Source organism: Oncorhynchus masou, chromosome 3 (assembly GCF_036934945.1).
Source record: "Oncorhynchus masou masou isolate Uvic2021 chromosome 3, UVic_Omas_1.1, whole genome shotgun sequence".
Taxonomy (NCBI): Eukaryota; Metazoa; Chordata; class Actinopteri; order Salmoniformes; family Salmonidae; genus Oncorhynchus; species Oncorhynchus masou.
In genome coordinates, this window is record NC_088214.1 from 28,642,656 (window position 1) to 28,659,881 (window position 17,226).

Consider the following 17,226-nt stretch of genomic DNA (forward strand, 5'->3'; position numbering starts at 1 on the left):
TTACTCCATGTGTAACTCGGTGTCGTTGTATGTGTCAAACTGCTATGCTTTATCTTGGCCAGGTCGCAATTGTAAATGAGAACTTGTTCTCAACTTGCCTACCTGGTTAAATAAAGGTGAAAAAAAATAATAATAAAAAAAAGAAAATGCAAAGCCTTACTTTGGTATGGAGCTTGACATGCTGGAGGGAGAAGCCATGTGGTTTAACAATGGAGACATACTGTAGTATATCATCTGGCAGCCCTTACAAAAAAGTTCTGCAGGAATTCAACCTTTTGAGAATGAATTGTGAAGGTGTCCTGCCGGAATCCTGTAGGATTGACAAAATTCTGCAGGAAATGTCCCGGATGCTCCTGCAGGACTACAGCAGAAGTATGACTTGTCCTGCAGAAATGTTAATAATCCTGTAAAAATATGACAATTCCTGCAGGAATCCTGCAGAACTGAAACCTGCAGGATTTTGATATTCTTGCAGATATGGCAATTCCTGCAGGACCAAGTAAATTCCAGCACAAATCCTGCAGGATTTTGGTATTCTATTACTCTCACTCTTGTTACAAAATATGCTTTTACCATATTTATTCAATCTCATATTTTCTTTCTCCTTTGAATCATGTTTTATGCAGTGCTGGTGAAATGGACAATCAAAAACATCCATTGTTGCTGCATTGAATAATACCATTTCCATGCAATGACATCTTATGCTTTCTCTCCAATCTTTTGAAAGAATGTGGATTGTCTAACAGGGAATTTCTCTGAAGGATGAGGAATGAAAATGGCCCTGAAAATCTTGTGGAATTACCTGACGGAATTTTACCTTTACCTTTTGGAGAATTACTGCAGGTAGTCCTTCAGGAAAAGATTCTGCAGGATATATTTGAGGACTATCTCCAGGATTCTGGTATGATTGTTTTCCTGAAGCATGATTCCTACAAGATCCTGCAGGAATTGTCCTACAGGAAAGTGGTGCTGAAAATCCTGTGGGATATCCTGCAGGACTTCCTATTCCTGCAGGATATAAACATGAGAAGAAGAAAAATATAAAAGCAACATGCAACAATTTCAAAGATTTTACTGAGTTACAGTTCATATGAGGAAATCAGTCAATTGAAATAAATAAATTAGGCCGTAATCTATGGATTTCACATGACTGGGAATACAGATATGCATCTGTTGGTCACAGATACCTAAATAAATGGGCCTCAGGATCTCATCACGGTATATTTGTGCATTCAAATTGCCAATCAATAAAATGCAATTGTGTTCGTTGTCCGTAGCTTATGCTTGTCCATACCATAACCCCACTGCCACCATGGGGCACTCTGCTCACAAAATTGACATCAGAAAACTGCTCACCCACCCGACGCCATACACATGGACTGCGGTTGTGAGGCTGGTTGGATGTACTGCCAAATTCTCTTAAACGATGTTGGAGGCGGCTTATGGTAGAGAAATTAACATTAAATTCTCTGGCTACAGCTCTGGTGAACATTCCTGCATTCAACATGTCAATTACATGCTCCCTCAAAATCTGTGGCATTGTGTTGTGTGACAGAACCTCACATTTTAGAGTGGCCTTTTATTGTCCCCAGCACAAGGTGCACCTGTGTAATGATAATGCTGTTTAATCAGCTTCTTGATATGCCACACCTGTCAGGTGGCTGGATTATTTTAGCAAAGGAGAAATGCTCACTAACAAGGATGTAAACAAATTTGAGCACAAACTTTGAGAGAAATAAGCTTTTTGTGCCTATGGAAACTTTCTGGGATGTTTTATTTCTGTCACACCCTAATCTGTTTCAACTGTCTTTGTGCTTGTCTCCAACCCCTCCAGGTGTTGCCCATCTTCTTATTATCTCCTGTGTATTTATACCTGTGTTCTCTGTTTGTCTGTTGCCAGTTCTTCTTGTCTTGTCAGGTTTTACCATCGTTTTTTCCCGTCTTCGTGTTGCTCTAGTTCTGTTTCCTAATTTTTCCCGGTTCTGACCATTCTGTATGCCCTGAGCCTGCCTGAGGTCCTGTACCGGTCTGACTCTGACCTGATCACGAACCTCTGCCTGCCCCGTGTTTCTAATAAATCATCTGAGAACTGTACTATCTGCCTCCCGTGTCTGCATCTGGGTCATATCCTGAGTCATGATAATATCAGCTCATGAAACATGGGTCCAACACTTTACATGTTGCATTTATATTTTTGTTCAGTGTATATTCTGCAAGATTTTTCGTGCAGGATTCCCGTAGGGCTTTTTTTTGTAAGGGAGGAGAGTATTTGTCCTGAAAAAAGAATGCATACCTCAATGCTAATTTCATGATGACATATCATATCAACATAACATGACGAAACCTGTGGTAATGCTAATTTCTATGGATGTACCTGTACCTGTACAGTACAAGATCCAATTGAATTGCAGTCAAATTATATTTACTATCATTATTCACAGGTACATGTCTGATAACAAACTTCATATTTTTGATCTTAAGAAAATAGCATAAACATTTAGAAAGACTCCTTGGCACTAAATTGCAGAATTGTATCTTCCAATTTAACTGTAAGTGCTGCTTATCCATGATTCAAATGCTTTTTTTGGCTGTGATTTTAACTTGATGCACGCTGAATGCATTTTCACAGAACACATCATTTGTATTTCTTATATTTACTATGGATATGATCGATATCATATGATAAGACAGCTTCCGACTGCATTGAAAGTAGAGTGTATGAGGTACCAAACTCTGGATAGGGAAAATGTTGCTAGGAGACCTGACATCACCTATTTATTCGACAATCAGGCAGTTGCCACGTGCGTCCCTGCTCAGTATAAAGCCAACAGGATTTTGTCCTTGAGTAGAAGCAGTTTAGGAGGCAGCTGTGTGCTCAACAGAAGTCTACCCTACAGTCAGACTCATTCTAACCATAGACATTCTTACCATAGACAGATCTAGGGACTCCTAAGAACACATCACCACCTGAGCCTTCATGACTCCCCAATGTTATCTGGACAGATATAATTTTCCTTTTCAGTAGTTAAAAGGGATTTATTATACACAAGTTATCACCCCAAGGCTACATTTGAAGATCTTCGACTTCTTTTCACACATAAAGATGTTCCCTCCAGACGTGTGGAATTCTACAGTCCTGATGTGGTTCAATGCGTCTGAGCTGAATGCTTCTCTGGAGAATCCGGAGGAGGGGGAGCACCCATTCCTGACGGACGCCTGGCTGGTGCCTCTCTTCTTCGCTCTCATCATGCTGGTGGGGCTCATCGGGAACTCTCTGGTAATCTATGTAATCTCCAAACACAGGCAGATGAGGACTGCCACCAACTTCTACATAGGTAAGCAAACGTTTTCCCTCACAGTTACAAAGGTTTTTCCATTTATAATACCCAGAACATTATTATTCTTGTGGATTGTCGTGAAACTTGTTCTGTATGTGTTACTGTCACAGTCAATGTTATGTTATGTATGTTGCCCAGATAAATAATTTATTTTCACTGTAAACTAGGACTAATAATGCCTCTATAATCATTCAGCCTTAATGACTGTATTAGTCTTTTTATTTTGATGACTGTAAATTAATATTGTCGATAGTAACCATTTCCATAGTCTGGTGAATGTACCTATACAGACTAAATATTAAATATAGGGATCATGTGTCTATACTAAATAATGGATCTTGTTTGACATTGGAAATGCATGTGTGGAGTGGAGACGTGATACATCAATGGAGTTCAATTAACCATGAATGTGGACAGCATTATTATCTCTGTGCTTATAAATAACAATGGCATCAACATGCATGTTTGTGTGAGTGCACGTGATGTGCGCAAATATCTGTGTGTGTGTTTGTGCGTGTGTATTTGACCTGACTGACTAATATCTCCATGGGTGGCAACATTCAAGCCCAGCAGGTCCTGTCCACCTGCAGTGATAAGACTACTCCATGGCAGTGAAACAATTATATATATTTAGCTTTCTGATTTTTGTGAAATAAATTAGCTCTTTGATGCCAATGCCAAAATACTTGGTGACATCCCTTTGACTCTTTTAACACAACGAGGTATTTATTAAAATTAATAGCGTTATGACTCAAATGTTCAAATGGTTATTTTATGTTGCAAAAGTGTGTTAATCAGTAAGAAATGAATGAGTTCCCTCCTAACTGAGCTTATTTCTACAGCTAACTTGGCTGCCACAGACATCATCTTCCTGGTGTGTTGTGTCCCGTTCACAGCCACTCTCTACCCACTTCCTGGGTGGGTATTTGGGGACTTCATGTGCAAATTTGTTGCCTTTCTACAACAGGTAAATCATTTCAATAAAACACATTGCCTCTGGTCACAAACTTCTATCAGTTTTTAATATTAGATAACAAACAGCCAAAATATATTTGCTGTGCATGCAATGATGGAATTTCTCACCATAATGTCATTTGGGTAGCATTCCCCTCGACTGGACACCTGAGGTACTTGTCCTATTAGTCTGAATAATACATTTTTTTCCGTCTGGTGCCAGGCTGTACTCAATTAAATTCCATAACTGCAATATTGAACTTGCAGTGCAATTTCATTTACCTGGTGAGAGGTTCATGCTCATTTTTCAACATAGTGTTTTTAAATGCAATTTGAATACCAATATATGTTTTTTATTGTTTTATATTAAAGCAATCAGGTTGATAAATGAAATCAAAATGCCCGGTTTATCTGATCATCTTTATATGCTCCTACTCCATTTGGAGACAGGTTGGTTAAAGGGGAATTTCACCCTGGCTTCACCACGGCATATAGTCATTACTATATTTAACAACATTACGTTTTTATCATAAACATCACAATTATCCAAACCACAAGCTAGAACGAACACGTTTTAATTTCACTGGTAGAATCAGGAAGTTTCGACTTCCTCCTGTGTATTTGTCTGCTCATGGTAAACCACGAAGTCATAGTAAACCGCCCGCAAAAGTAGATTGGGGCATGCCGACAAAAAAACAAAAAAATATGGCATTGTGTACTGACGAACAACACAGCAATCTCAGAACTTCCGTAGACCTGTTTTTCACTTACGTTTGTCATTACGCCTGTGTGGTGTTCTGTGCTCATTAAAAACGAGCGAAAATGAGTCATCTTTCACCGTGCAACCTCCCAGAGATTTCCCCGGATGCTGTCAGTGGCTTGCGGCTATCGAGAATGATGGCGCGCATTATTAAGGTGACCAAAGATTATCAGAGGTGTTTTCAGGCTGAACTGTTGGGGAATCCATTTCGACGACAGCTGAGAAGTGATGCGATACCATCGATTTTGTATTTTTTATTTCCTTCACAACAAAATGCAAGATTCTCGATAAGAGGTAACCTAATATTAACTAGCCTTGCTGGACTAGCTAGCTGACGTTACAGTGCTGTATACTATAGGACTCCGCAAGCCATCAGCTAAATCATAACGTTAGCTATCTTTTTTAGTATGCGCACTGTCAATCAATTTCGCCTATGCCATGGTAGTCACTGCTAGACTGTTAACTACCTTCAGCAGAGTAAACATGTTTTATATCTTTGACCAACGTAAACTACATCATTTTAGCAAATAAGATTAGCGCAATCGGGTAGCTATCTATTCCCCCTTGCCTGGAAAACACTCCTTTAGTAAGAATAGAATTGTCGACATAGCTAACTCACTCTGTGTGTTGATAACGTTAGCAGTATTGAAATGTGTAATCGTCTATGGTTGGTTGTCATCTAGTCTCAGCTGGATATACATTTTGCTGACAAACTTAATGAAGCTAGATAGCAGACAATATTGAAATGTCCATGTTCGGTTCCGTAAACTAGCCAGGCTAATAGAGATCAGTACAATTAGTGGGGTGGTTAAATTGTATATTGTTGTGCATTTTGTTGTAGGTGGTACAGAATCGGCTTCCAACCCCAACTCTGCAGGTGAAGGCAAGTTGGCAAAAATATTTACAAGCTGACGACTAAGAGAGCTCAATTTAAAGTACACATGGTATTAACATGAATTGGGTAGTTTTTGTTTTGCTTGTTATGGGGTTACAGGTGGTTAAAGGTAACCAGAGGACCACAGAGTACCTTCCAGACCATGCAATTAATAATATTTTATTATTTTTACCTTTTTAACTAGGCAAGTCGGTTAAGAACAAATTCTTATTTACAATGACGGCCTACTGGAGAACAGTGGGGTAACTGCCTTGTTCAAGGGCAGAACAGATGTTTACCTTGTCAGCTTGGGCGATCCAATCTTGCAACCTTACAGTTAACTTGTCCAACGCAATAACGACCTGCCTCTCTCGATCTCCACACTGCCTGTTACGCGAATGCAGTAAGCCAAGGTAAGTTGCTAGCTAGCATTAAACTTATCTTATAAAAAACAATCATAATCACTAGTTAACTACACATGGTTGATATTACTAGATATTATCTAGCGTGTCCTGCGTTGCATATAATCTGACTGAGCATACAGGTATCTAAGTATCTGACTGAGCGGTGGTAGGCAGAAGCAGGCGCGTAAACATTAATTCAAACAGCACTTTCGTGCGTTTTGCCAGCAGCTCTTCGTTGTGCGTCAAGCATTGCACTGTTTATGACTTCAAGCCTATCAACTCCTGAGATGAGGCTGGTGTAACCGATGTGAAATGGCTAGCTAGTTAGCTCGCGCTAATAGCGTTTCAAAACGTCAATCGCTCTGAGCCTGTGGTTGTTTCCCTTGCTCTGCATGGGTAACGCTGCTTCGAGTGTGGCTGTTGTCGATGTGTTCCTGGTTCGAGCCCAGGGAGGAGCGAGGAGAGGGACGGAAGCTATATTGTTACACTGGCAATCCTAAAGTGACTATAAGAACATCCAATAGTCAAAGGTTAATGAAATACAAATGGTATAGAAGGAAATAGTCCTATAATAACTACAACCTAAAACTTCTTACCTGGGAATATTGAAGACTCATGTTAAAAGGAACCACCAGCTTTCATATGTTCTGAGCAAGGAACATAAACGTTAGCTTTCTTAAATGGCACATATTGCACTTTTACTTACTTCTCCAACACTTTGTTTTTGCATTATTTAAACCAAATTGAACGTTTCATTATTTACTTGAGGCTAAATTGATTTTATTGATGTATTATATTAAGTTAAAATAAGTGTTCATTCAGTATGGTTGTAATTGTCATTATTACAAATAAATAAATATTGGCCTTTTTGGTCCTCCAATAATAGGTATCGGCGTTGAAAAATCATAATCGGTCGACCTCTAATCTGGAGTTATTCTATGGTGCCCTGCTGAAGCATACCCCCCAAAGTGTTGTAATTTTGAGTACACAAGCATGAGGGAGCAGACACACCTTAAGGTTATGGAGCACAACAAGATTTTGGGACACTGAAAGGTATAAAATCAAGACTACAACAGTAATAACACAACCACTTCATTCTTCTCAAAACACAGTACACAGACATGTCTACAAAAAGCCCCTGCAAATGGCTACTATTGACCAGAATTATGTGTCAATGGCCTGGGGGAGGTTTACAGACAGTACTTTGAGATGAGGAAGGGGTTTTTGGTTTTGCAGGGTGGTGCTTAGACCATCGTTTCCTAAACTTGGCCCTGGGGATCCCAAGGGGTGCATGTTTTGGTAGTTGCCTTAGCAATACACAAGTGATTCAAATAATGAAATCTTCATCAAGCTTTGGTTATTCTAATCAGCTATGTCATGCTATGGCAAAAACCAAAGTGTACACTCCTTTGGGTTCCCAGGACTGAGTTTGGAAATGCTGGCTTAGAAAGTAAATGTATTGTTGTGTATCAGTGATTGAGGTGCCATTTCTCCTCAAACTCCCTGTGTAAGAATTGCCCTCCTAAGACTTTTCACCCATTCTTTAGCACCCCAGCCCATTCACTTGGTTGACTGATCTTTCCTCTCAAAGGCAGCTCCCAATGTTCCCTCATTGGCCCTTAACAATAAGCTAGCCGGTCCCATTTGGTTGACACCTTTACCAACAAAGGCGTGTTACCCTACGTCCCTTCCAAAAATATAAAATGCTAACATCACAACCATGTCTTGACAGGAGACTTGCAGGACCAGCAAATATTCTGCAAGAGGCCCAAACATGTGTTTTAAGAAGCCCTCCGCCACTTTCGTCAGAGTCTTATCCAGCTGACCGTTCACCGCAGAGAGGACAAGACCATTCGTCATAAGCACAGAGTCTCAGCTTCCCCAGCCCACCATGCTGAACACCACTGCCAGTGTACCGAAGCCAGATAAAGGACTATGGCTGCGTTTACACAGGTAGCCCAATTCTGATATTTCTTTCCACAAATTGTTATTTTGTTATAATCAGATCAGTTCTGAAAAGGCCAATTAATGGGAAGAATATCAGAATTGGTCTGCCTTTGTAAATGCAATTTGTGTAGCGCAGCAAAAGACCATGTAGAACCACTAGAAAATAAATATGGATATTTTATATCAGTCTTCTAAATTTGTCTGCCTTTATGGATTCACAGAAGATATTTATATAAGCTGTACAGGGCTCTATAGCATAAAACATGCTTGGCGTCCAGATATGTCAAAATAAAAAATGCAGGGTAGTGTACACTATTTAATGCTACTGGGTATTCAACAGCAATGTTATATGGTAAATGTAACATCCATTTTTTTTTTTATTAACAGTGTGGCACAGTTCAGTGCAGGAGTAGCTTCGGGACAAGTCTCTAAATGTCCTTAAGTGGCCCAGCCAGAGCCTGGACTTGAACCCAATCCAATATCTCTGTAAGAGACCTGAAAATAGCTGTGCAGCAATGCTACCCATCCAACCTGACAGTGCTTGACAGGATCTGCAGAGAAGAATGGGGGGGGGGGGAACTCCCCAAAATACAGGTGTGCCATGCTTGTACCATCATACCCAAGAAGACCCTATGCTGTAATTGCTGCCAAAGGTGCTTCAACAAAGTACTGAGTAAAGGATCTTTAATACTTATGTAAATGTGATATTTCTGTTCGTTTTTTGTAAATTAGCAACAGCAACAAAAAATAAACTGTTTGCTTTGTCATGGGATATTGTGGTGGGAAAAACGATTGACTTAATTTTAGCATAAGGCTGTAACAAAATGTGGAAAAAGTCGAGGGGTCTGAATACTTTGCAGAGGCACTGTAGATACCTAGCTAAGTTAGCAAGCATAAAAATAATTGTATTTCCCCCACCACTGTAACATACTATTATGTTAGCCAGCAACACACAATATGCGTTTCAGTAGATAAACTAAAGTTAGCCAGTGGGCTAACTTTATTAATTAGGCATCATATCGGTCATCTGCCCTCTTGGTCCTGGCATCGGCTGTAGCTGGGCTAACATTAGCAAAGTCCAGCTCTGTCTCAAATCCTTTTTGCTATATTCCGGTTGAAACATGTATGGTTGAATGTCACCATGTAGCTGATATAAACTATCAAAATAAAGTCGCACACTGTGTAATCTCCCAGCAATGTAATGGGTATTAACCAACGTTTCAGCATCACTGTGCCTTCAGGGTCAACCTGAAGAAGGCACAGTGATGCCGAAATGTTGGTTAATACCCATTAAATTGCTGGGAGATTACACATGGAGTGTGCGACTTTCTTTATTTTGATCGTTTGTTCGCTGTTAGTCAGCACCTCCACGCAAACTATTATTCTGTGTGTGCACCAGCTCATGTTTTTTTTAATCTACCATGTAGCTGATACACAAGTTGTAGTCCTTCAGAGACTGGAAAAATGTATTGTATATTTAGCAATGAATTGCTAAAAGATGTCCAATAGCTCTATCAAACAAGGACAACCATATGTACACGCACAAATGTATAGTGCAATCAGTATAACATAAGACTGGTTGGTTATGAATCATGACTTAATTTGGGCAAGTGAATGATGAATCAGTCTATATAAAGAATGTCCTTTCTCCGTAAAAAAAAAAGAGACCAACAGTCCATCAGACTTGCGGTTAACCACAGCTTCAAGCAGGTTTGCATGATTAAAACTAATCTGTTGGATTGTCAAATTACTAAAATTCCGAGCGTAGATGGACAGAGACACCTATCCTAGGATCCAATCCCAGCTGTCAGTGTAGAGTGTTTAATTTTCACCACAGTACAGAGTATTGATATTTTATAGACACAGAAGTCTGTCAAAAACACAGTACAAAAGTGAAGGTGCAAAAATGCAATGATGAGCAAGGTAGAAGAGAGGTTTTAGCAACATGCACCACACTATTGTCAGTCAGACCTCTCTTCATCACATGAACCGTCATCAGCCACCAGGGGGTTCCTGTGAGCTTTGCCAATCCCAAACATCTCATTAAACCAGGGCTTTCACTGAATGACCTTGGCTTTACAAGTCAGCAAGCCACAGGATGTTATCAACACATTTCATTGTGTTGATCTGAACTATATTGAACCAGGGACATTCCATTGGAAATATATCTGAAATGTCTCAATTTAAGGAGTGCGAAACATAATGTGTCTGTGGGTATCTTGAAAGGCGCAAATAAATGTATTATTATTATGTGAAGGTTTGAAAATCATGACTAAATGCGCAAAACAACTTCTACATAGACTCTATCAAATCTTATTAGTCACATGCTCTGAATACAACAGGTGTAGACCTTACCGTAAAAATGCGTACTTTACAAGCCCTTAACCATCAATACAGTTCAAGAAGTAGAGTTAAGAAACTATTTACTAAATAAACAAGAAAAGGACAACAATAACGAGGCTATATACAGGCGGTCAATGTGCAAGGGTACAGGTTAGTCGAGGTAATTTGTAAAGTGAGAGAGAACAGTCTATGACTTGGGGGACTGGAGTCTTTGAGCATTTTTTTGGGCCTTCCTCTGACACTGGCCTAATATATACAGTGCCTTGCGAAAGTATTCGGCCCCCTTGAACTTTGCGACCTGAATCCAATCGAGAATCTGTGGAAAGAACTGAAAACTGCTGTTCACAAATGCTCTCCATCCAACCTCACTGAGCTCGAGCTGTTTTGCAAGGAGGAATGGGAAAAAAATTTCAGTCTCTCGATGTGCAAAACTGATAGAGACATACCCCAAGCGACTTACAGCTGTAATCGCAGCAAAAGGTGGCGCTACAAAGTATTAACTTAAGGGGGCTGAATAATTTTACATGCCCAATTTTTCAGTTTTTGATTTGTTAAAAAAGTTTGAAATATCCAATAAATGTCGTTCCACTTCAAGATTGTGTCCCACTTGTTGTTGATTCTTCACAAAAAAATACAGTTTTATATCTTTATGTTTGAAGCCTGAAATGTGGCAAAAGGTCGCAAAGTTCAAGGGGGCCGAATACTTTCGCAAGGCACTGTAGGTCCTGGATGTCAGGAAGCTTCACCCCAGTGAGGCACTGGGCACTACGGTCAGATGCCGAGCAGTTGCCATACCAGTGTAACCGGTGTGAAATGGTTAGCGGGGTGGACGCTAATAGCATTTCAATCGGTGAGGTCAATCGCTCTTGAGACCTTGAAGTAGTTGCTTCCCTTGCTCTGCAAGGGCTGTGGCTTTTGTGGAGCGATAGTTAACGATGCTTTGTGGGAGGCAGTTGTTGATGTGTGCAGTGGGTTTCTGGTTTGAGCCCAGGTAGGGGCGAGGAGAGGGACGGAAGCAAAACTGTTACACCAGGGCAGTGATGCAACCGGTCAGGATGCTCTCAATTTGTACAGCTGTAGAACTTTTTGAGGATCTGGGGACCCATGCCAAATCTTTTCAGTCTCCTGAGTCCTTTAAGCTTTTTCTTCTTTTTCAAAAGGACCAGCTCTCTCCATGATGTATATTTTTGGCAGTCGAATCGATAATTTACTCCCCCACAAATGCTAATATCCCTGCTGCTGTACACCCACATAAAAAATTACTATAGTATACAACGGTATAAATACACTGAACAAAAATATAAATGAAATATGCAATAATTTCTAAAATGTTAGAGTTCATATAAAGAAATGTCAATTTAAATAAATTCATTAGGCCCTAATCTATGGATTTCACATGAATGGGAATTACAGATATGATAGGGGCGTGGATCAGATAACCAGTCAGTATCTGGTGTGACCACCATTTGCCTCATGCAGTGTGACACATCTCATAGAGTTGATCAGGCTGTTGATTGTGGCCTGTGCAATGTTGTCCCACTCTTCAATGGCTGTGTGAAGTTGCTGGACATTGGGGGGAACTGTAACACGCTGGCGTACATGTCGATCCAGAGCATCCAAAACATGCTCAATGGGTGGCATGTCTGGTGAGTAAGGAGGCCATGGCAAAACTGAGACATTTTCAGCTTCCAGGAATTGTGTACAGATCCTTGCGACATGGGGCCATGCATTATCATGCTGAAACATGAGGTGATGGTGGAGGATGAATGGCACGACAATGGGCCTCAGGATTTTGTCATGGTATCTCTGCATTCAAATTGACATTGATAAACTGCAATTGTGTTTGTTGTCCGTAGTTTATGCCTGCCCATACCATAACCCCACCGCCATCATGGGGCACTCTGTTCACAACATTGACGTTAGCAAACCACACACACACACACACACACACATCTGCCATCTGCTCGGTACAGTTGAAATTGGGATTAATCTGTGAAGAACAGCTTGCCAGTGGCCATCGAAGGTGAACACTTGCCCATTGAAGTTGGTTACGACGCCGAACTGCAGTCAGGTCAAGACCCTATTGAGGATGAGCTCCCTGAGACTGTGTCTGACGGTGTCTGACAATTTGTACAGAAATTCTTTGGTTGTGCAAACCCACAGTTTCATCAACTGTCCGGGTGGCTGGTCTCAAGCCAGATGTGGAGGTCCTGGGCTGGTGTGGTTACACCTGGTCTGCGATTGTGAGGCCGGTTGGACGTACTGCCAAATTTGTTAAAATGACATTGGATGTTGCTTATGGTAGAGAAATTAACGTTAAATTCTTTGGCAAAAACTGGTGGATATTCCTGCAGTCAGTACGCTCACTCAAAACTTTAGACATCTGTGACATTGTGTTGTGTGACAAAACTACACATTTTAGTGTGGCCTTTTATTGTCCCCAGCACAAGGTGCACCTGTGTAATGGCCGTGCTGTTTAATCAGCTTCTGTATATGCCACACCTGTCTGGTGGATGGATTATCTTGGCAAAGGAGAAATTCTCACTGACAGGGATGTAAACATTTGTGCACAACATTTTTTAGAAATAAGCTTTTTGTGCATAATATCAAACATTTCTGGGATCTTTTATTTCAGCTTATGAAACAAGGGACCAATACTTTACATGTTGTGTTTATATTTTGTTCAGTCTAATATAATATTCACTGTAGTGTTTTTGCAGTGAATACTGTAATATTTACTGAAGTACACTCTAGTCTTTACAGTTAACTATAGAATAAATGCAGTAGTAAAATAACTAGTATATACTATGGTAATTCATGTAATGTTTTTGCGGATTGTATTTACTGTAGTGTTTTGCAGACTTGTATTCTGTAGTATTTACTGTAGTGATTTTAGATATTACTGATGTATTTCCTACAGTGTTTTTGTTATTATCATCTTTGACATGCAATTTGAGGCGTTCTCCTTGAGGAAACCTACTGGAGAAATGTTCCATAACCTGTAGGTAGGGAGGTAAGACTAGGGTCTGAACAGATAGTTCAGAGCTTTTGCTCTTTTCTATAATCTGTGGAGAACACTATATATGGTCTATATTTGGCATGTAGGTTTCTCACTTATGGGTGGCACGAATTGTGATATGGGGTTAGGGGAATGGTGCAGTGTATATGCAAAGGAAATACTTTTTTTGCGGGCAGTGTGTAAGTGGAAGGTACGTGGGAGGATTAATTAATGCAAACGTTTTTGAAACCATTTTAATATCAGTTGGAATTCTTTGCTGTTTTGTGTTAATATGTTGATTGTAAATTTATTTTATTTTTATTTTTCAACCCACATGCAGTGGTTCTCTTTGTTCAGGAGGCTAATGTATTCTGTTCCTACATTATGATAAGTGTAGGGCACTTATCTTCGGATCAAAGATGAACACCGGAACAGACCCCCTTTTGCTCTTCAATGAAAGACAAGGGCGCTAGACAGATCAAGTCCTGTAGTGACACTGAACTAGCTCACAACTCCCACTCTGAGTGATGTGTAACAACAATACATGGTTTAGAACCTGCTTGTCTGTTAACACAGATTGTCACCGACCCTCGAAGGCATCATTGCAACCATTGAAGTTTTATTATGGGGAATTGATGTCCAAATTCAAAATTATTTGATTAATTCTGTGTGAAAGAAACTAGATTGTTTGTACTTTTATCCTATACATTCATAAAATAATGTGAATGACACTTAACCGAGGAGGATAAGTGAATAATGATTTGAGATACATTTCTTCGTAAAGTAAAATGTTCTCATTATATGCTCATCATTTCCATTACTTCCCAGTGTGAGGGCAGGCAGATGTAAAATACTTGTTTCACCTGCAAACAGCCAAGATTATTTTGTTACTTTGTTTTCTCAGGTGACTGTTCAAGCCACCTGCATTACACTCACTGCTATGAGTGGGGACCGCTGCTATGTCACAGTCTACCCCCTGAAGTCCTTACGCCATCGCACTACACGAGTCGCCATGATAGTTAGCATCTGCATATGGATCGGTAAGTCAGATGCTACCCTACCTGAACTTATAGCAAACCATGGATTTTTGGTTCAACGCATTGTGAACACTAACATTTTCTACAAAATTCAACTAATGAAATGTTGTTTTTTAAAGGTTCCTTCATTCTATCCACCCCGATTTTCATGTACCAGAGAATTGAGGAGGGCTACTGGTATGGACCAAGACACTACTGCATGGAGAGGTTTCCCTCAAAGACCCAGGAGAGGGCTTTCATCCTGTACCAGTTCATAGCTGCCTACCTACTACCCGTCATCACCATCTCCTTCTGCTACACACTCATGCTGAAGAGGGTGGGCCAGCCGTCAGTGGAACCAGTAGACAATAATTACCAGGTATGGAAAGAACATTACTTTCTTTGGGTGTTCCTTTATGACAGTTTATAACTTTAATAGGTGCACTCCTTTGTCAAGGTTACACAATGAAAGCATGAGTTCATATTTGGATCCCTTCCGATTTTCAGATATTCTACAGTATGTTCATATAGACCCTTAGCCTGTGGCCATGATTTGAACTACATACAGTTTGGGTCATTTCTAAGCCCATCACAGTGGTAGTGAGATAACTTCAACATTTCTACCACAGGTCCACCTGTTGTCTGAGAGGACTGTCACTCTGAGGAGTAAGATCTCCAAGATGGTGGTGGTGATTGTCCTGCTATTCACCATCTGCTGGGGGCCTATCCAGCTCTTCGCCCTGTTCCAGTCCTTCTACCCCAACTACAGGGTCAACTACGCCACCTATAAGATCAAGACCTGGGCTAACTGCATGTCCTACGCTAACTCCTCCATCAACCCAATCGTTTACGGCTTCATGGGAGCCAGTTTCCGCAAGTCTTTCAAGAAGACTTTCCCCTTCCTGTTCAAACACAAAGTTAGAGACAGCAGTGTCATGTCACGCGTGGCTAATGCAGAAATCAAGTTAGTTGCTGCAGAGGAAGGCAACAACGATGGGAAATGAAATGAGCCATGGTCGGAGTGAGCTTCCGGGGGACAGAGCTGCTGGAGATTCAGTTCACTGTGCACACAAACAAACATACACATGACAGACTGCTGTGAATGCACACTGCTCAACATAGCCTGCTGTGAAATCACACTGTTCTGAAGGCCAACGCCTGGTGGAACCAGCATTTTAAAATGGCATTTGATGTGTTTGTTTGCAATTCTACAAAATCTGACTGATCCTGCTCTGTTCTGATATCACAGACTTGAAAGGACATTAAAGGTCCCGAACAGTCATTCTGGTTCCCATATAAAATAAAACCCATGATATTTTTTCCTGATAAAAATGCTCAAATTTCTCTCTTGTCAAACCAGGAAGTCTGAAAAGACATACTGATTGGAGCGAGTAGGCTGAGTGGGCGGGGAGCTCACCTTGACTGACTGTTCTTTGAAAAAGTCTAGCAACATGGATGCAGTGACATTATCTCAATCATATTTGCTGATATACAAAACAATTCAAACCTAATTGAAATTGCATGCAACTTCCAATCCTGTCATACATCACATCATGGTGTCATTCCTGCTTCCTCCCTCCAGTGCTCGACGTCGCCGGTCAACAAACCACCGGTCCTGGCAACTCACATTGCACACACCTGCTCATCATTTGCTCCTTGATTACTCCCCCTTTATTTAGCCCTCACTTGTCATCAGTCATTAGGTGGTATTGTTCTCTCGCACAGTCAGTATGTGGCTTATGTTTGTTATTGTTTAGAATTGTATTATTAAACTCACCTTCTGCTTCCTGACTCCTGCTGTATACGTTACACATGGTTTCACAAATTATTTGTTTATCCAACTGTTTGGTTATTGTAACAGCATCAATATAGACAAAACGTTGGCTGTATAATTTAACTAGCTAGCCCAAATTGAATTGTCAGCACTGTTTATCAAGCTAGCTAGCTAGTTCATCTTGGACATTTTCAGTTGAATCTGTACAGGGTGAAGTCTTTGCAACTTTCATTATATATACAGTCTGTGCAAACATTTTGGGTAGGTGTGAAAATGCTGTAAAGTAAGAATGCTTTAAAAAAATATATGTTAAAAGGCATGTTAATAGATTATATTTATAAATTAACAAAATGCAAAGTGATTGAATAAATCAAATCCATATTTGGTGTGACCACCCTTTGCCTTCAAAACAGCATAAATTCTTCTAGGTACACTTGCACAAAGGGAGTTTGTAGGCATATAGTCAAGTCAGGTGTTTGATTAAACAATTATACCAAACAGGTGCTAATAATCATCAATTCAATATGTAAATGATATGTAGGTTGAAACACAATCATTAACTGAAACAGAAACAGCTGTGTAGGAGGAATAAAAAAACTGGATGAGGAACAGCCAAACTCAGTTAACAAGGTGAGGTTGCTGAAGACAGTTTACTGTCAAAAGTCATACACCATGGCAAGACTGAGCACAGCAACAAGACACAAGGTAGTTATACTGCATCAGCAAGGTCTCTCCCAGACAGACATGTCAAGGCAGACAGGGGTTTCCAGATGTGCTGTCCAAGCTCTTTTGAAGAAGCACAAAGAAACGGGCAACGT

At 40.3% G+C, this 17,226-nt stretch overlaps 1 protein-coding gene and 1 long non-coding RNA gene across 4 annotated transcripts; both read left to right on the forward strand.

Moving 5' to 3' along the window:
- Positions 1-3,062: 3,062 nt before the first annotated feature.
- Positions 3,063-16,425, forward strand: LOC135514062 (G-protein coupled receptor 54). Its single transcript, XM_064937246.1, has 5 exons — positions 3,063-3,335; positions 4,181-4,305; positions 14,523-14,658; positions 14,775-15,013; positions 15,264-16,425. The coding sequence occupies exons 1-5, from the start codon at positions 3,104-3,106 to the stop codon at positions 15,636-15,638; spliced, it is 1,107 nt and encodes a 368-aa protein (XP_064793318.1). The 5' UTR covers positions 3,063-3,103; the 3' UTR covers positions 15,639-16,425.
- LOC135514070 (uncharacterized) lies at positions 4,995-9,049 on the forward strand. Of its 3 annotated transcripts, none has more exons than XR_010451627.1 (3): positions 4,999-5,346; positions 5,894-8,283; positions 8,665-9,049. It is a non-coding gene; the product is annotated as an uncharacterized LOC135514070 (long non-coding RNA). The 3 variants fall into 3 exon arrangements; XR_010451626.1 differs by having other exon boundaries at positions 5,002-5,346; positions 5,894-6,339; positions 8,063-9,049; XR_010451625.1 differs by having other exon boundaries at positions 4,995-5,346; positions 5,894-9,049.
- Positions 16,426-17,226: the final 801 nt, after the last annotated feature.

Excerpts from the sequence above, each read along its gene's own strand:
- LOC135514062 (XM_064937246.1), top strand. The coding sequence starts at position 3,104 with ATGTTCCCTCCAGACGTGTGGAATTCTACAGTCCTGATGTGGTTCAAT. Across the intron at positions 3,336-4,180 it reads TGCCACCAACTTCTACATAG|CTAACTTGGCTGCCACAGAC; the intron begins GTAAGCAAACGT and ends TTATTTCTACAG. Across the intron at positions 14,659-14,774 it reads TAGCATCTGCATATGGATCG|GTTCCTTCATTCTATCCACC; the intron begins GTAAGTCAGATG and ends TGTTTTTTAAAG.